The following is a 20,617-nucleotide window of genomic DNA, read 5'->3' on the forward strand; positions in this document are numbered from 1 at the left end:
GAGTACATAGGGGAGAAGGAAAGGAGAGAGTGCAGAATGTAGTGTTACAGTCATAGCTAGGGTGCAGAGAAAGATCAACTTAATGCAAGATAGGTCCGTTCAAAAGTCTTGACAGCAGCAGGGAAGAAGCTGTTCTTGAGTCGGTTGGTACGTGACCTCAGACTTCTGTATCTTTTTCCCGACGGAAGAAGATGAAAGAGAGAATGTCCGGAGTGCGTGGGGTCCTTAATTATGCTGGCTGCTTTTCTGAGGCAGCGGAAAGTGTAGACAGAGTCAATGGATGGGAGGCTGGTTCACGTGATGTTCTGGGCTTCGTTCACGACCCTTTCTAGTTCCTTGCGGCCTTGGTCGGAGCAGGAGCCATACCAAGCTGTGATAGAACCAGAAAGAATGCATTCTATGGTGCGTCTGTAAAAGTCAGTGAGAGTGTCCCCTGATATTCTGTAAAACTCAAACACACAAGAGGGTGATCAGGAAATGACGAGGAACTGAATCATAGAATCCCTACGGTGCAAAAAGAGGCCATTCAGCCCATCGAGTCTGCACTGACCACAATCCCACCCAGGCCATATCCCCATAACCCTACATATTTACCCAAGCTAGTCCTCCTGACGCTAAGGGGCAATTTAGCATAGCCAATCAACCTAACCCGCACATCTTTGGAGTGTGGGAAGAAGCCGTAGCACCCGGAGGAAACCCATGCAGACATGGGGAGAATGTGCAGTCTCCGCACGCACAATGACCCGAGGCCAGAATTGAACCCGGGTCCCTGGCGCCGTGAGGCATTATCTATTGAGAAAATGAAAGTGAGAAAGTGGAGAAGTAATTTACATCCCACTGCAGTCCCTGGGACTGTAGCTGGACCAACAGTAAGTTTATGTTGTGTTTGTGTAGCTCAGGACAATGCAGCAAACTGTGAATAATCATTGCAAGAGTTTTAACAACACCAGGTTAAAGTCCAACAGGTTTATTTGGTAGCAAATACCATTAGGTTTCGGAGCGCTGTTCCTTCGTCAGATGTAGTGGAAATGTGCTCTCAAACAGGGCACAGAGACACAAAATCAGTTACAGAATACAGTTCCGCACACATGAGGACGGCCTAAAAAAAAGCTTTTAAAAAAAAGTTTTTTTTAGGCCGTCCTCATGTGTGCGGAACTGTATTCTGTAACTGATTTTGTGTCTCTGTGCCCTGTTTGAGAGCACATTTCCACTACATCTGACGAAGGAGCAGCGCTCCGAAACCTAATGGTATTTGCTACCAAATAAACCTGTTGGACTTTAACCTGGTGTTGTTAAACTTCTTACTGTGTTTACCCCAGTCCAACGCTGGCATCTCCACATCATAATAATCATTGCCACAGGAAAGAAATGGCTGCAAATCACCTCCACTGCTTTCAAATTAGTGCAATGCTCTCTGGCATATGGACTGGGATTAGTAACAGGTGTCCATTTATTTCAGGAGATCAGTCGATCACTGTGTTGATGCTGTACTTGTGCCGTGATCGAGATTTACAACTTTATCATCTTATTCTTTTATAGTTTGAGCTTGTTTCACTTTCTAAGATCACTTTGATCTTTGAGCTGGATGGAGAGCGGTATATTGAGGATGGGAAGGAGAGAGGTAGAGAGTGAGAGAATGGCACAGCGAGAGGGAATGAGAGACAGATTGGGAGACAGAGACACACACAGAGAGGCAGTCAGATATAGAGACACAGAGTCAGAGAGAGACAGACAGATACGGAGAGACAGAGACAACACAAAGAGAGCGAGAGAGAGAGAAGCAGTCAGATATAGAGACACAGAGAGAGAGACAGACAGATGTGAAGAGATAGAGGGACAACAAAGAGAGAGAGAGAGACAGAGAGGCAGTCAGATGTAGAAATATAGAGAGACAACACAAAGATAGAGAGAGATAGACAAACAGATGTATAGAGACAGAGACAGAGAGACAGACAAATATAGAAAGACAGAGAGATAACACAAAGACAGAGAAACAGATTGAAACATAGAGATGGAGAGATACAGATGACAGAAGAGACAGAAAAGGACAGTAGAGAAAGAGAAATTTGAAAGGAAAGCGATAGAGAATATGCAAAAAAAAACAGAGTTAGAGCTACATAGAAAGGATAGAGAGAGGGATGAACAGATGAGGAATAGAGACAGAGAGAGGGAGGGAGTGAGAAACAGGAAACGTAAATGAGACAGAGATACAGACTGAGAGTTAACTCCTATTACTGAAGCTTTTTATATTTTCTGTACTCGCAAAAATAATCCAACTGAATTGGAAAAGCTCAGGTATGTTTCAGTCCTTCGGGTAGCTGACACTTTCCAGACTTCATTCATGTAGATGGAAACGCGAGGAAAATCCTCTCTAAATCTGGAACTACATCGTAAATGTTTGTTAAAATGTGTTTCCTGGGTTCATCCGACCCCAATGACCTTTTATAAAACTGCTCCTACCCCAAATGCAGCAGCCTGACCAATACAGGTTGACCTTTACTTAAAGAAACCCAGTGCAGCTTTCTGTAATATAGCTTCGGGATTCCTTCAGAATGATGTTTCTCACCTTTAGCATTTGTTCCCCTTTGAGTGAATTGTCCACCCTGGGGGTGAGTTTGATCAGTGCTGTCTGTGAGGTTTCGGCGTGTGTTAAAACAATTGTCCAATCATTCAAACAAGAACTGATTGATCAGAGTTTTAACCTCAGTTTCCTATTTAATAATTTAAGGGAGAAATGCTTGGACTATGACATATTGGCTGGAGTAAGTTTAATAGAACATAAGAACATAAGAACTAGGAGCAGGAGTAGGCCATCTGGCCCCTCGAGCCTGCTCTGCCATTTAATAAGATAGAACATAGAACAGTACAGCACAGAACAGGCCCTTCGGCCCACGATGTTGTGCCGAGCTTCGTCTGAAACCCAGATCAAGCTATTTCCTCCCTATCATCCCGGTGTGCTCCATGTGCCTATCCAATAGCTTCTTAAATGTTCCTAAAGTTTCTGACTCCACTATCCCTGCAGGCAGTCCATTCCACACCCCAACCACTCTCTGAGTAAAAAACCTACCTCGGACATCCTTCCTATATCTCCCACCATGAACCCTATAGCTATGCCCCCTAGTTACCGCTCCATTCACCCGAGGAAATAGTCTTTGAACGTTCACTCTATCTATCCCCCTCATCATCTTATAAACCTCTATCAAGTCTCCTCTCAACCTCCTCCGCTCCAAAGAGAAAAGCCCAAGTTCCCTCAACCTTTCCTCATAAGACCTACCCTCCAAACCAGGCAGCATCCTGGTAAATCTCCTCTGCACTCTTTCCAGTGTCTCCACATCCTTCTTGTAGTGAGGTGACCAGAACTACACACAAGATTCCAAATGTGGTCTCACCAAGATCCTGTACAGTTGCAGCATAACCCCACGGCTCTTAAACTCAAACCCCCTGTTAATGAACGCCGACACACTATAGGCCTTCTTCACGGCTCTATCCACTTGAGTGGCAACCTTCAGAGATCTATGGATATGAACCCCAAGATCTCTCTGTTCCTCCACATTCTTCAGAACCCTACCTTTGACCCTGTAATCCACATTTAAATTTGTCCTACCAAAATGAATCACCTCGCATTTGTCAGGGTTAAACTCCATTTGCCATTTTTCAGCCCAGCTCTGCATCCTATCTATATCTCTTTGCAGCCTACAACAGCCCTCCACCTCATCCACTACTCCACCAATCTTGGTGTCATCAGCAAATTTACTGATCCACCCTTCAGCCCCCTCCTCCAAGTCATTTATAAAAATCACAAAGAGCAGAGGACTAAGCAGTGATCCCTGTGGCACTCCGCTAGCAACCTGCCTCCAATCTGAAAATTTTCCATCCACCACCACCCTCTGTCTTCGATCAGACAGCCAGTTACCTATCCAATCGGCCAACTTTCCCTCTATCCCACACCTCCTTACTTTCTTCATAAGCCAACCGTGGGGGACTTTATCAAACGCCTTACTAAAATCCATGTATATGACATCAACTGCACTACCTTCATCAACACACTTAGTTACCTCCTCAAAAAATTCTATCAAATTTGTGAGGCAAGACTTGCCCTTCACAAATCCGTGCTGACTATCCCGGATTAAGCTGCATCTTTCTAAATGGTCGTAAATCCTATCCCTAAGGACCTTTTCCATCAACTTACCGACCACCGAAGTAAGACTAACCGGTCTATAATTACTAGGGTCATTTCTATTCCCTTTCTTAAACAGAGGAACCACATTCGCCATTCTCCAGTCCTCTGGCACCATCCCCATGGACAGCGAGGACGCAAAGATCAAAGCCAAAGGCTCTGCTATCTCATCCCTTGCCTCCCAAAGAATCCTAGGATATATTTCATCAGGCCCAGGGGACTTATCAACTTTCAGTTTATTCAAAATTGCTAGTACATCTTCCCTCCGAACATCTACTTCCTCCAGCCTATCAGCCTGTGACACCCTCTCTTCCTCAAAAACATGGCCTCTCTCCTTGGTGAACACCGAAGAAAAGTATTCATTCATCACCTCTCCTATCTCTTCTGACTCCATGCAATGCACCAATTCCCACTGCCGTCCTGCCTGCCGTCCTGGCTGATCCCACTGCCGCCCACTGCCGTCCTGGCTGATCTTTTCATGGACTCAGCTCCACTTACCTGCCCGCTCACCATAACCCTTAATTCTTTTACTGTTCAAAAATTTACCTATCCTTGCTTTAAAAACATTCAATGAGGTAGCCTCAACTGTTTCACTGGGCAGGGAATTCCACAGATTCACAACCCTTTGTGTGATGAAGTTCCTCTTCAACTCAGTCCTAAATCTGCTTCCCCTTATTTTGAGGCCATGCCCCCTTGTTCTAGTTTCACCCGCCAGTGGAAACAACCTCCCTGTTTCTATCTTATCTATTCCCTTCATAATCTTATATGTTTCTGTAACAACTCCCCTCATTCTTCTGAATTTCAATGAGTATAGCCCCAGTTTACTCAGTCTCTCCCCATAAGCCAACCCTCTCAACTCCGGAATCAACCTCGTGAATCTCCTCTGCACCCCCTCCAGTGCCAGTATATCCTTTCTCAAGTAAGGAGACCAAAGCTGTACACTGTTTTGGTCTCCTTACTTAATCTACAATAGTCTACAAAAAACTGACCCTATACCCAACCGCATGATAATTTGATGCAAAAGTGGACACGGCAGTTTAAAGTACTTTACCTCATTAGTTCACTCTAATAAGTAGAGAGGTTTATGCCCAGTGTGTATTCTTGAAGGTGTTGGAGTGTCCACATATCACAACTACTCAAATATAGAACAAAATGTGTGTCCTTTACACAAAGTTAATAAGAATTATTTCCTGGGAGTTCAAGTTTGGGATCTTGTCTGTAATAAGGGGTTGTTCAACATTGATTTGATTTATTATTGTCACATGTATTAGTATACAGTGAAAAGTATTGTTTCTTGCACACTATACAGACAAAACATACTGTTCATAGAGAAGGAAACGAGAGGATGCAGAATGTAATGTTACAGTCATAGCTAGGGTGCAGAGAAAGATCAACTTAATGCGAGGTCGGTCCATTCAAAGGTATTAAGTATTAAGTATTGTAGCACACTGAACCACGTGAGGAGGCGTTAGGACAGATGACCAAAAGCTTGGTCAAAGACAGAGGTTTTAAGGAATGTCTTAAAAGAGGAGCGAGAGGTGGAGAGATTTAGGGAGAGAATTCCAGAATTTAGGGTCTAGGCAGCTGAAGGCACGGCCGCCAATGGCAGAGTGATTAAAATTGGGAACAGACATGGCATAACTGGAAGAATACAGAGATCTCAAAGGCTTGTAGGGCTGGAGGAGGTTGCAGGCATAGGGAGGAGCAAGTTCATGGAGCGATATGACAGTCAGGATGAGGATTTTAAAATTGTGGCTATATGAGACCAGGAGGCAGCGTATGCCAGCCAGGACAGTGAAGAGTGACCAAGGCTCGACACGGGTTATATGTATTTTTATTTAATTTATTATTGTCACATGTATTGGGACACAATGAGAAGTATTGTTTCTTGCACGCTATACAGACAAAGCATACCATTCATAGAGTACAAAGGGGAGAAGGAAAGGAGAGAGTGCAAAACCTAATGTTACAGTCATAGCGAGGGTGTAGAGAAAGATCAACTTAATATAAGGTTGGTCCATTCAAAAGTCTGACAGCAGCAGGGAAGAAGCTGTTCTTGAGTCGGTTGGTACGTGATCTCAGACTTTTGTATCTTTTTCCTGACAGAAGAAGGTGGAAGAGAGAATGTCCGGGGTGCTTGGTTATGCTGGCTGCTTTTCCAAGGCAGCAGGAAGTGTAGACAGAATCAATGGATGGGAGGCTGGTTTGCATGATGGATTGGGCTACATTCACAACCCTTTGTAGTTTCTTGCGGTCTTGGGCAGAGCAGGAGCCATACCAAGCTGTGAAACAACCAGAAAGAATGCTTTCCATGGTGCATCTGTAAAAGTTGGTGAGAGTCGTAGCTGACATGCCAAATTTCCTTAGCCTTCTGAGAAAGTAGAGGCGTTGGTGGGGCTTGGTTGGGTAACGAAGTTTGGGATGACTTCAAGTTTCAGCAGAATGGAAGATGAGAGAGCAGCAAGGAAAGCATTGGAACATTCAAGTTTAACAGTAACAAAGTCACAAGTAAGGGTTTCAGCAGCAGATAAGCTGAGGCAGGGATGGAGTCAGGTGATTTTGGAACTCTGCCTCTGAAGGTAATGGAGGTAGAGGCAATGAATCTTTTTAAGCCAGAGGTAGAGAGATTCTTGTTCGGCGAGGGAATCAAAGGTTATTGGAGTAGATGGGAATGTCGAAATGAAACACAAACAGATTAGCCGTGATCTTATTAAATGATGGAGCAGGCTCGAGGGGCCGAATGGCCTATTTGTTCTCCTAATTCATATGTTTATTTGCACAGAGGCGGAATTAGGAGGTATAGTGATTGTGTGGTTGGAAGCTCTTCTTGGGGTCAAACCTGATGCCAAGGTTATAAACAGCCTGATTCCGTTGGCAGAGGGAGAGATGGAGTCAGTGCCTCGGAAGCAGAGTTTGCAGTGAGACCTGAAGTCAATGGTTTTGGGCTTCCCAGTATTCTGCCCAGCTGGTACAGGATAGAAACATAGAAGATAAAGAGCAGGAGGAGGCCATTCGGCCCTTCGAGTCTCCTCCGCCAGTCATCACAATCATGGCTGATCATCCAACTCAATAGCCTAATCCTGCTTCTCCCCATAACCTTTGATCCCAGGATATCGGGAACGCAGATTGCCGAGTCAGAGAGAGAAAGTTTGTGGCCAGGTGCAGCTGGATATCATTAGTACACACGAGGAAACTGACACTGTGCTGGCAATGTTGCAGAGAGGTGCTGTGGTTTTCATAACGATATAAAGGATTGTGCAAACTCACTGTGGATTGGTTTATTGAGACTAGACACCATTTATTCAGAGGCAGAAAGCTTGAGGACATCAGCAGCAGAGCTGTGTGTGTGTGTGCGCTTTGCCTAAAAGCAAAAGTGAAACTAAAATTGTATGGCATGACACACTTCCTTTCGAATGATGTCATGCTGCAATCATTGAAAGGCAAATTACAACAAGGGGTAAGGTGTAGAGGTGAGGTGGGGGGGGGACACAAGGATAGATCGTGCAGTTACCCCAGGGTTTTGGAGCATAATGATAGGACACTGAACAAGAACTCAGTCTGTTTGCTTTCATACATTTATTCAGTAGGAGGAATAACTGGGTAGCGATCAGGAGCAGCGACATTGGCTAATTCTGTTTTTTCAACGACCATTAAACTTGACAAATGCCCTCGAGAGCCTGAGAGGGAAAACATGGGCAGAGTTCAGGGAACTCTGGCACCTTCATCCCCAAATCCATGTTTACCCTTCAGGACAGTGTTTAGACACGCCTGGATTCTTTACACAGACTGACGTAGACAGTACAGCAATGAGGCCATTCAGCCCATTGGCTCCATGCTGTATTCGATGATCCACCTGAGACTCTTCCCACTCCCACCTACATGAGCTCACCCTATCAGCATGTCCTTCAATTCCTTTTGCCACATGTCTTTATCCAACTTCTTAATTACATCAATCCTATTCACCTCCATCTCTGTCTCAGCGGCTTCCACACTCTGTCTTGCTGATCTCTCCGTACATTAACTGGTCTTAACCTTTCTTCTCCTCTCCTCCAGGCAGCATTGGCTGAAAGCAACATGCAGCTGCTCAACAACCCGACCTTACTGAACCCGTCAACCGGCGGCTTGATGCACGTGGGTCACGATGATGTCAGCAGCACCGTGGAGCAGGTCAACAGCAATGGCAGCAGCAGCCCCGGACTCTCCCCACAACAACACGGGTACGCGCCGACTCCCTCCCCACAACAACACGGGTACGCGCCGACTCCCTCCCCACAACAACACGGGTACGCGCCGACTCCCTCCCCACAACAACACGGGTACGCACCGACTCCCCCCCCCCGCAACAACACGGGTACGCGCCGACTCCCCTCCCGCAACAACACGGGTACGCGCCGACTCCCCCCCCTCAACAACACGGGTACGCGCCGACTCCGCCCCCGCAACAACACGGGTACGCGCCGACTCCCCCGCCCCCACCCCCCTCAACAACACGGGTACGCACCGACTCCCCCGCAACAACACGGGTACGCGCCGACTCCCCCCCCCGCAAGAACACGGGTATGCGCCGACTCCCCCGCAACAACACGGGTACGCACCGACTCCCCCGCCCCCACCCCCCTCAACAACACGGGTACGCACCGACTCCCCCGCAACAACACGGGTACGCGCCGACTCCCCCGCCCCCACCCCCCTCAGCAACACGGGTACGCACCGACTCCCCCCCCTCAACAACACGGGTACGCGCCGACTCCCCCCCCTCAACAACACGGGTACGCGCCAACTCCCCCCCCGCAACAACATGGGTACGCGCCGACTCCCTCCCCGCAACAACACGGGTACGCGCCGACTCCCTCCCCGCAACAACACGGGTACGCGCCGACTCCCCCCCGCAACAACACGGGTACGCACCGACTCCCCCCCCTCAACAACATGGGTACGCGCCGACTCCCTCCCCGCAACAACACGGGTACGCGCCGACTCCCTCCCCGCAACAACACGGGTACGCACCGACTCCCACCTCGCAACAACACAGGTACGCACCGACTCCCTCCCCGCAACAACACGGGTACGCACCGACTCCCCCCCCCGCAACAACACGGGTACGCACCGACTCCCCCCCGCAACAACACGGGTACGCACCGACTCCCTCCCCGCAACAACACGGGTACGCGCCGACTCCCCCCCGCAACAACACGGGTACGCGCCGACTCCCCCCCGCAACAACACGGGTACGCACCGACTCCCCCCCGCAACAACACGGGTACGCGCCGACTCACCCCCCCCGCAACAACACGGGTACGCACCGACTCCCCCCCGCATCAACACGGGTACGCACCGACTCCCTCCCCGCAACAACACGGGTACGCGCCGACTCCCCCCCAAAACAACACGGGTACGCGCCGACTCCCCCCCCGCAACAACACGGGTACGCGCCAACTCCCCCCCCGCAACAACACGGGTACGCACCGACTCCGCCCCCGCAACAACACGGGTACGCGCCGACTCCCACCCCGCAACAACACAGGTACGCGCCGACTCCCCCCTCCCGCAACAACACGGGTGCGCGCCGACTCCTCCCCCGCAACAACACGGGTACGCACCGACTCCCCCCCTCAACAACACGGGTACGCACCGACTCCCCTCCCCCGCAACAACACGGGTATGCACCGACTCCTCTCCCCCGCAACAACACGGGTACGTGCCGACTCCCCCCCCTCAACAACACGGGTATGCACCGACTCCTCTCGCCCGCAACAACACGGGTACGTGCCGACTCCTCCCCCGCAACAACACGGGTACGCACCGACTCCCCCCCCCCCCCCCGCAACAACACGGGTACGCGCCGACTTCCCCTTTAACAACACGGGTACGCACCGACTCCCCTCCCCCGCAACAACACGGGTACGCACCGACTTCCCCCCCCGCAACAACACGGGTACGCACCGACTCCCCCCCCCGCAACAACACGGGTACGCGCCGACTCCCCTCCCCCGCAACAGCACGGGTACGCGCCGACTCCCCTCCCCCGCAACAACACGGGTACGCGCCGACTCCCCCCCGTCAACAACACGGGTACGCACCGACTCCCCCCCGCCCCCCTCAACAACACGGGTACGCGCCGACTCCCCCCCCCCCCCCCCAACAACACGGGTACACACCGACTCCCTCCCCCGCAACAACACGGGTACGCACCGACTCCCCCCCGCCCCCCTCAACAACACGGGTACGCGCCGACTCCCCCCCGCCCCCCTCAACAACACGGGTACGCGCCGACTCCCCACCCCCCCCCCCCCCGCGCAACAACACGGGTACACACCGACTCCCTCCCCCGCAACAACACGGGTACGCGCCGACTCCCCTCCCCCGCAACAACACGGGTACGCGCCGACTCCCCTCCCCCGCAACAACACGGGTACGCGCCGACTCCTCCCCCGCAACAACACGGGTACGCGCCGGCTCCCCCCCCCGCAACAACACGGGTACGCGCCGACTCCCCTCCCCCGCAACAACACGGGTACGCGCCAACTCCCCTCCCGCAACAACACGGGTACGCACCGACTCCCCCCCCTCAACAACACGGGTACGCGCCGACTCCCCCCCATCAACAACACGGGTACGCGCCGACTCCCACCCCCCCCCCCCCCCCCGCGCAACAACACGGGTACACACCGACTCCCTCCCCCGCAACAACACGGGTACGCGCCGACTCCCCTCCCCCGCGACAACACGGGTACGCGCCGACTCCCCTCCCCCGCAACAACACGGCTACGCGCCGACTCCCCCCCCCCGCAACAACACGGGTATGCACCGACTCTTCCCCCACAACAACACGGGTACGCACCGACTCCACCCCGCAACAACACGGGTACGCGCCGACTCCCCTCCCGCAACAACACGGGTACACACCGACTCCACCCCGCAACAACACGGGTACACACCGACTCCACCCCGCAACAACACGGGTACGCGCCGACTCCTCCCCCGCAACAACACGGGTACGCGCCGACTCCTCCCCCGCAACAACACGGGTACGCGCCGACTCCCCTCCCCCGCAACAACACGGGTACGCGCCGACTCCTCCCCCTCAACAACACGGGTACGCACCGACTCCCCCCCCCGCAACAACACGGGTACGCGCCGACTCCCCCCCCCCCCCCCCCCGCAACAACACGGGTACGCGCCGACTCCCCCCCGTCAACAACACGGGTACGCACCGACTCCCCCCCGCCCCCCTCAACAACACGGGTACCCGCCGACTCCCCCCCCCCCCCCCCCCCCCGCGCAACAACACGGGTACACACCGACTCCCTCCCCCGCAACAACACGGGTACGCGCCGACTCCCCTCCCCCGCGACAACACGTGTACGCGCCGACTCCCCTCCCCCGCAACAACACGGGTACGCGCCGACTCCCCCCCCCGCAACAACACGGGTACGCGCCGACTCCCCTCCCCCGCAACAACACGGGTACGCGCCGACTCCCCTCCCCCGCAACAACACGGGTACGCGCCGACTCCTCCCCCGCAACAACACGGGTACGCGCCGACTCCCCTCCCGCAACAACACGGGTACGCGCCGACTCCCCTCCCGCAACAACACGGGTACGCACCGACTCCACCCCGCAACAACACGGGTACCCGCCGACTCCCTCCCCCGCAACAACACGGGTACGCACCGACTCCCTCCCCCCCCCCGCAACAACACGGGTACGCGCCTACTCCTCCCCCGCAACAACACGGGTACGCGCCGACTCCCTCCCCCGCAACAACACGGGTACCCGCCGACTCCCTCCCCCGCAACAACACGGGTACGCGCCGACTCCTCCCCCGCAACAACACGGGTACGCGCCGACTCCTCCCCCGCAACAACACGGGTACGCGCCGACTCCTCCCCCGCAACAACACGGGTACGCACCGACTCCCCCCCCGCAACAACACGGGTACGCACCGACTCCCCCCCCGCAACAACACGGGTACGCGCCGACTCCACCCCCCCCCGCAACAACACGGGTACGCGCCGACTCCTCCCCCGCAACAACACGGGTACGCACCGACTCCCCCCCCGCAACAACACGGGTACGCGCCGACTCCTCCCCCGCAACAACACGGGTACGCGCCGACTCCCCTCCCCCTCCCGCAACAACACGGGTTCGCCCCAACACTCTCCTCTCAGCAGCAAGGGTACACCCCAACATTCTCCCCCCAACAACACGGGTACACCCCAACTTCCCCCGCCCCCAACAACACGGGTACGCCCCAACATTCTCCCCTCAACAACACGGGTACACCCCAACACTCTCCCCCCAACAACACGGGTACACCCCAACATACTCCCCCCAACAACACGGGTACGCCCCAACTCCCTCCCCCTCAACAACACAGGTACATCCCAAAACTATCCCCCCAACAACACGGGTACACCCCAACACTCTCCCCCCAACAACATGGGTACGCCCCAACATCCTCCCCCTCAACAACACAGGTACGTCCCAACACTCTCCCCCCAACAACATGGGTACACCCCAACACTCCCCCCAGCAACACGGGTACATCCCAACACTCCCCCCAGCAACACGGGTACACCCCAACTCCCCCTCCCCCAACAACAAGGGTACGCCCCAACACTCTCCCCAATAACACGGGTATGCCCCAACTCCCCCTCCCCCAACAACACGGGTACACCCCAACACTCCCCCCAGCAACACGGGTACATCCCAACACTCCCCCCAGCAACACGGATACATCCCAACACTCCCCCCAGCAACACGGGTACACCCCAACTCCCCCTCCCCCAACAACACGGGTACACCCCAACTCCCCCTCCCCCAACAACACGGGTACACCCCAACACTCCCCCCAGCAGCACAGGTACGCCCCAACACTCTCTCCCCAACAAGACGGGTATATCCCAATTCCAGGGCCCCAGGACTCGGGACTGGCCTCTGGTCAAAAACCAGGGGACAGATCCAATGGGACACAACAACAACTGGCATTTATGTAGTGCCTTTAAATGTGGCGAAACATCCCCAGGGGCTCCACAGAAGGTTAAATCAGACACACTGGCATTAGCGCTAGGGACCCGGGTTCGATTCCCGGCTTGGGTCACTGTCTGTGTGGAGTCTGCACGTTCTCCCCGTGTTTGCGTGGGTTTCCTCCGGGTGCTCCGGTTTCCTCCCACATTCCAAAGATGTGCAGGTTAGGTGGCTTGGCCATGCTAAATTGGCCCTTTGTACCAGGGGGACGAGCAGGATAAATACATGGAGTTACAGGGATGGGACCTGGGTGGGATTGTGGTCGGTACAGACTCGATGGCCCGAATGGCCTCCTTCTGCACTGCAGGGATTCTATGTTCCCTGATCTATGATTTTAGTCACATTAGGAGATATCTGTAAAGATGACCAAAACTTTAGTTAAAACGGTGAGATTTAAGGAGCCTGTTAAAGAAGGAGGGAGAGTTAAAGAGGCGCAATGTTTAAGGGAAGACAATGCAAAGTTTGAGGTCCAGGAAACTGAAGGTATGTCTCTCAGTGATGAGTGATTAAAATGGGATACACCAGAGATAAAAATTATCGGAGCATGGAGATATTGGCCTTGGGTTTTTTACAGGGATAGGGAGAGGTGAGACCACAGAGGGATTTGAAACGAGGGTCAGAGACCAGGAGCAAATGTAGATCAGTCAACACAAGGGTGATGAGTGGAAACAAACCTTTGACTTAGGAACAAGGCTGCACTTCCAGCCTAAACACTGGGAGGCTCTTCCATCTGCTAAGAGGAAAGGCTAAGAGTTCATAGAATCCCTACAGTGCAGAAGGAGGCCATTCAGCCCATTGAGTCTGCACCAACAACAATTCTACTGAGGCCCTATCCCCGCAACCCCACATATTTACCCTGCTAGTCCCCCTGACACAAAGGGGCAATTCAGTACGTCCACTCTACCTAACCTGGACATCTTTGGAGTGCAGGAATAAATTGGAGCACCCGGAGGAAACCCAGGCAGACACGGGGAGAACGTGCTTTGTTGATGCAATTATCCATTGCACCAGCTGATTCCCTTCATAATCTAGCTGTAAGTTCATGGAAAGCATGTTAATGAGCATTCAAAGGTGGAAATATTCCCCAGCCCCTCGTTAAAGGCCAATGTACTCTTCCCAATCTCTGCACAGGCACCAAGTGCACATCAAGGAGGAACCTGCAGAGTTGGAGGAGGATGACCCGTCTGTCTCAATTATCGCAACAGCCAATGTGAATTCGGAAATGCAGGAAGCTAGAGAGATGGAGGAGGAACTAACAGCAGAGGAATTGGAATAACATCAAACTCAAGCACTTCAACTTATTAAAAAAACAAACAAACAAAAACGAAAACAGGGTGAGACCTCATACCTGCATTTCTGTCATAACAGCATCTCCTGGGCCCGACTCACCAGGACTGAGTGACCAGAGCAAGGAGCACATCCTTCAAACACCAACAGATACTTGAAGACTCCAATGGCAGCTTTGATTGTCCATTAATAACGGAGCCTTGGAACACAAACCAACTTGTTTGGTGGACATTGAATGGCTCCAACTTATCAAAGCAATGCTGTGACCATTTTATTACTTTTCTTCCCAAATGTTTTGTCATTAACGCAGCGATGGTTATCAGTGCTCTGCCTGTCAGCCAGTCTCACAGACATACAATGTGGATAAGTCACTTATTCACGGTTAGGGCCCCAAACAGACTTTTTCAACCTGCTTTCAAGGTACCTCAATTTGAATTTTTTCTATCCAATGCTGTAGATAGCTCAACAGGCACATTGTATTTAAGCAGAGGGCAACTGTGGAACTGTTTCTGGGGTATCAGATCTCCCCCCACCCATCCCCCCACCCCCCTCCCCCCCGCACTGACCTTGGCACCTGCTGAGATCTAAATGAAAGATCTGTCCAGGACAGTGTTAACTTGTCTTTAAACTCCCACTGTTATTTTAGCTTTTGTGTTTATATCTGGTTCTGGGGAATGGGATCGGGAGGGGATTGGGGTGGGAGGGGAAACGGAAAGGGCCAGCCTTTTAAATCTATCTCACTTAAGCTTTGTATTGTAAATGACTGAGGATTAGATAATGTTGACGGAGACCTAATCAAAGGTACAACTGTGTGGAGAAAGTGGTTGGCCCGAGTTGTCGGGTGTTGACTTCTTACAGGTGTCAGGTTTTAAAGCAAAGCACAGAACATTTCTATAAAGTTAGCCCATCAAGGGTTTAGGACAGTACGTAAATATACTTTAAAAGCAATGTGAACCTTCAAACGAAAAAGGCTTATTTCTGGTTGGTTCTGTTTTGACTGCATTGGTAAACTTCAGTCCGCACTGAGTGAAACTCTGCCTTGTATCAGAGAATCTTTTCCCTGATTGGCTTTTGGTGGTGGTGGTGGGGGGAGGGGGGGTGGGGGGGTGATGATGAGGGGGAGGGGGGGGGGGAATTGCTAATTGTGTTGCCCTTAAAGGGACAATCACCACAATAATGCGGATCACTTTCCAGTAACTCCCGGTGTTGACACCCACACCGTTCAAAGCTAAACGGACGTTCAAACAAAATGCCAGCAAGCTAACAGCGCCTGTGGACCTCTGGGGCAGAAGGGGAGAGGCAGGGGGAGAGCAGAAGGGAGAGGAAACAAATGGCCTCCTTCTATGCCGTCTGGTGGGGGCAGAGGCGACAGAAGGGAACCCACGCCAGAACTCTACCACCTCGCCTGCCACGGAATCGGAGCGAGCGAGAGGCTGACAACGGGAATGTCCGTTGACCTCGGGCGGGAGTTTCTAGTCTCGCTCGAGCGAGACTGTAAAACCTGCCTCGGGCCTCAGTTTTTCGTTACAGGTTTTTAAAGCAGCCTCAACAAACCCAGCCTGAGAGCGAGGAAGAGATAGAGAGAGAACTTCTCTGCCATAGGACTTTAACGAAACCAAATCAAAGACATTAGTGGCCAAGACACGGTGTTCACTTATTCTTTTCACTACTTTGAAATGATGTTCTTTTTTAATTAACGCAATGCGCTGTGCAATTTCCGTTACCAAAAAAAAATTGATATATTGACAGTATTTCTCTGTGATCTGACCCAGTTCAAACAAGGTATAGGAATATCAGCTCTGTGAGGTCTATTTTTGATAAGGTCCACGTTGTGATTGGGAATAGCTCCATCAGGAAACTGTTCCTTGTTGCCAAAATCCAGAGGTTGTCACTGTTTCTGAACTTTGAACTCGATGAGGCGGAATAGGGGTATCCAGGGGATCGAGACTCTACTGAGGGTCGATCGCTGCTTATCTCCATTAGAATGAATCCCCCATGGAGATCTACAAAGCTGGTCCAATTTACCTGTGAGGATTGAGTCCACTTTCTTCAAAATGATCCACCCATGCACAATTTCAATTTCCAGTTGCTGCTATTATGGTGCATCTAATTCCCAAACTAACCTGTCCAGTTTAAAACTTGATGAAATGTCTGCAATCCAAATACAACAGTAGAGTCTTAACTTAAAACAAATGTAACTGATAGTAATCGGAATGACCTCCTTGGTATGTCCAAACCAGGGCACACCTTCCAGACAGAATGTGACTTATGGCATTGACCACAACCCATGAATCATGGCAATTAATCACACTCTTTAGCTATAAATCACATCCTGGGGGGTCCTCATCACCAACGATGTGGGTGGTCCTCATGACACAACCATCTCCCCCCCATCTGGGAATCTACGCTCCACATGTTCCTGGCCAATGATGCATTGTCAGAATTGCCATGTGGCTCTACTCTGTGTCTTGAATGAGAGAACTAAGCAGCAAAATAATTTGGGGAACAAGATTATCTGTACGACAACTGAACCAATTACGACTCAGGTCCAAGAGTTTAATTTTCTCTAGCCCCGCAGGAAGTTGGAAGACGAGTCTCTTGAGTGTGTGCAGTTCAGGAGATGGCATTATTCCACAGGGAGGGATCTTGTAGCATTTTCAGGAAGATAACATGAACAAAAGTCTGGTTTAAGGTCCCAGCTCTCAACTATAGATTCTACCACTGTCTGGATTTCCTGAGGCTTCAGAACATTCAACACAATTCTTCTCTGTGTCTTAACTTTCTCTAAGGAAGGAACTGAAAGGTTAGGGAAAAGAGATAAGAACAAAGTATCAGTGGAAGAGAGAGAGAGAGAGAGAATGTGAGAGAGAGGGGCCACTCACTGCGTGTCAAAAACTGACATTACAGAGAATGAATTTAACAAGTTTTTGATATGATGAGGCCAGTGGGTTAGTCTTGGCAGCTGGTAGTGAAATCCTAAACTTCGACTTCATTGCAGTATCGATGTTGTTCCAGTCGATCACCGCTCTCATCTCCAAATATGGCCATGATCAGCGAGGTCACTGATCATTCCTGTGATCGGCCAATGGCACATGAGCTGGAACCTGCCTCAATTTCTGTTTTGCTCTCCCCATCTTGCCAACCCAACCACTGAGAACAGGGCCCCTGCAGTGAGTAGGAGACTTGTCAATGGATCATAACAGATTCACATTCAACCTGTAGGTTGAGAACCCAGCCCCTCTTCAAGCTATCAGCTTCCATCATTGTATGTGGAGTGGCCAAAGGCTTGGTCCAGAACAGTTGGCGAGAGTTTGCAACAGGTCTTGCCTTTTGCTGTTGTCTCTTGGTGCCAGATATTGTGACAGGATCCATGAGATTTGTTGTTAAAGCTTTGGGAAGGAAAAGTACATCAAATAACTTAGTGATCTTCCAGGTCTCCAAGGGTTCCACCTCTCTTGGGCAGTGCAGGGACATGAACCCAGGAGGTCTTTCTTAAGAGTCGAATTCCCTGCTCCTATTAATTTTTAGGAATCTGCAGCTGACACTAACAGATCCCAGCAATCCGATTCATTTAGCAGTGGAGGTACGATGCTAAGAATAACGTTTTCCAAATTTCCAGGCTCCACAAAATTGAACCAGGAATAAGAAATTAGAACATAACTAAGGCTGAATTGGAGGCTAGATTGGCTGGACTTAAGTCTACAGGGGACCCATGGATCACCAATTGGAGATCCCCAATTGTACAGGATACAATAAAACTGGACACACGAGCTATAAATCATGTGATTCCTTTTCCTCAGGTGAAGGCAGTTAAAGATTAATTGTCTTGATGACATTTTAAAACAAGGAGGGAAAAATTGAAATATTATGAGGCATTAGAGTTTCCACGACAACACCATTACTGAGCAAAAAAGGTCATTTATATCATTGAAAGTGGAATCATGAATAATGTAATGACCACTAATTAATTATCAAACCTGATATATTACACATCACAAGCCTTCATAATCCTGAAAACCATAAAAGATTATAACGATCCAGGCACGCATGTTAAAATATTTTGATTTTTTTTCCTGCGATAATTAAGATTTTTTAAAACATTGCAACGGAATTTCAGGAACCTGCAAGCATCCCAATCACATGATGTCTCATTTCTTGTCTTTTTGAGAATTCCCCGTTGTCCTTTGATATCCAGAGACTTTGAGGGTTTTAGTTTAATTCAGCAGGTTGGGAACCTACAGGAGCAAGTGGAACATCAGTTTTACAATCCGTTTTAAAATTTGATGAGGTTCAGGACCAGGTTGATCAGTTTGACAGTTTTCTGGCTCTATATCATCAGTGACTATTCAGAAAGCTGGGACATTGTTGGGAGGTGGAATCTTCAGGCCAGGTTGCAATGGTTTTCCATGAGTGCAGAATCTCAGGATCGATTCTTGGGACAGGCCACGCCCAGTAGCCCATGCTCTGGACAATGAGTCAGACTTTAAGGGAGCACTGGGAAGGATTGAAGTATCGTTGATCCACACCCAAGCAACAACCCCTCGGAGCTCGGTTCCTCTCCGGCAGAATGGATTTTCTGAGTATTCCGTGGTGTTGGAAAATGGGAGCATTCAGCTCCTTGAGCCTGCTCTGCTATCTGCTGCTTAATTTGGGGTTTGAAGTTTTGCTTATAGATGTGTGTCAGTCCCTGCATTCCCAACAGATTCACACCAGGTACACGGGGGAAGGAATTTTAACCTACCCTCGGGGCGGAATCCGATTGGCATTATGGCCTTGCTCATCCCAAAATCCCGCCTGAGCTCGAGAGACCTTCCCATGCTCCACTCCTCACCCGCTCCAATTCCCGTGGCAGACGGGATGGTAAAATCCTGGTATAAATCTGGTCTGGTTATCATAGAATCATAGAAACCCTACAGTGCAGAAGGAGGTCATTCGGCCCATCGAGTCTGCACCGACCACAATCCCACCCAGGCCCTACCCGCTAATCCCTTTTTTTTTTTACCCGCTAATCCCTCTAACCTACGCATCCCAGGACTCTAAGGGGCAATTTTTAACCTGGCCAATCAACCTAACCCGCACATCTTTGGACTGTGGGAGGAAACCGGAGCAGCCGGAGGAAACCCACGCAGACACGAGGAGAATGTGCAAACTCCACACAGACAGTGACCCGAGCCGGGAATCGAACCCGGGACCCTGGAGCTGTGAAGCAGCAGTGCTAACCACTGTGCTACCGTGCCGTTATATATTCTGGTGAAGTAATATTATGATGTGGAGATTAGACAGGGAGTCAAACAAGAGGCTGATCAGTGTCCGTTGCTTCCAGCTGCGAGGATCAGGTTAAACTTATCCCAGGGTTTCATCAACACGTAGATTTTCCTTCTTCCCCACTCCTATTCTCACTCTGAGTCAAGAAGCCGGAAACTGCTACCTTTGAATCTTTTCCATTTTGAAAGTTTTGTTCTGCAATTGACCAAAGATAATTATTTTATTTTAAATGGTGAAAGCACTTGCTAGACTGAGTCCTCTCACGAATATGGTGCTGGGAGCTGATCATTAAGGGTTTGGGAAATCACAGCTCGTGTCCCTGTTCAACTTGTGACTGGGTATCCAAGGTGAAGAGCAATTACTCAAACTCTGGCTGTCACTGTGCTTCTGTTTACAGTTGCCAGACTCAAAGCAAAGGCTACAGAGTGAATCTAAAATCTGTCAGAATGAGCCTCAGCTTCAAGCCCCCATGTGGAGCCAATCAGAAAACACTATCCATTCTGAGGGCTTTGTTTCTTGACCCTCAGTTAGAAGCGAACAACATGTTCCAAAGAAACAATGGATTAAAAATTTGATTCATTCATTATTTATTCCAAAGTTAAGTTTCAGTTTTCTCCTCTTGGCTGGGTTATGATTCTGATCCAAAGTTTTAATCTTTTCTTATTTATTTTGCCTCTCACTTGGGTTACTTTGTGTTGAAGTGGATTGTTTTGAGGGAAGTGGAACTCTGGAAAGGGGAAGATCCTTTCATCTCTCTAAGTGATGAATGAGCTAGCACTAATCCCCGGACCGGGCATCATTCGCCATTTTGGATAAGGGAAAGAAAGAAAAGGATTGTTTTCTCTCCGGTATTTAAGT

At 50.4% G+C, this 20,617-nt stretch overlaps 1 protein-coding gene across 2 annotated transcripts in view; it reads left to right on the top strand.

Annotated features, from left to right (window-relative positions):
- The window catches only part of foxp4 (forkhead box P4), a 447,909-nt gene extending 432,382 nt beyond the window's left edge, over positions 1 to 15,527 (top strand). The window contains exons 16-17 of one of the 2 annotated variants that reach the window (XM_078241974.1): positions 8,231 to 8,394; positions 14,339 to 15,003. In XM_078241974.1, coding sequence (XP_078098100.1) covers positions 8,231 to 8,394; positions 14,339 to 14,483 — 309 coding nt within the window. In that variant the 3' untranslated portion in view covers positions 14,484 to 15,003. Of the gene's footprint in view, positions 1 to 8,230; positions 8,395 to 14,338 lie in introns of both variants that reach the window. The other variant, XM_078241973.1, reaches the window with a different exon arrangement.
- Positions 15,528 to 20,617: the final 5,090 nt, after the last annotated feature.

Source organism: Mustelus asterias, chromosome 25 (genome assembly GCF_964213995.1).
Source record: "Mustelus asterias chromosome 25, sMusAst1.hap1.1, whole genome shotgun sequence".
Taxonomy (NCBI): Eukaryota; Metazoa; Chordata; class Chondrichthyes; order Carcharhiniformes; family Triakidae; genus Mustelus; species Mustelus asterias.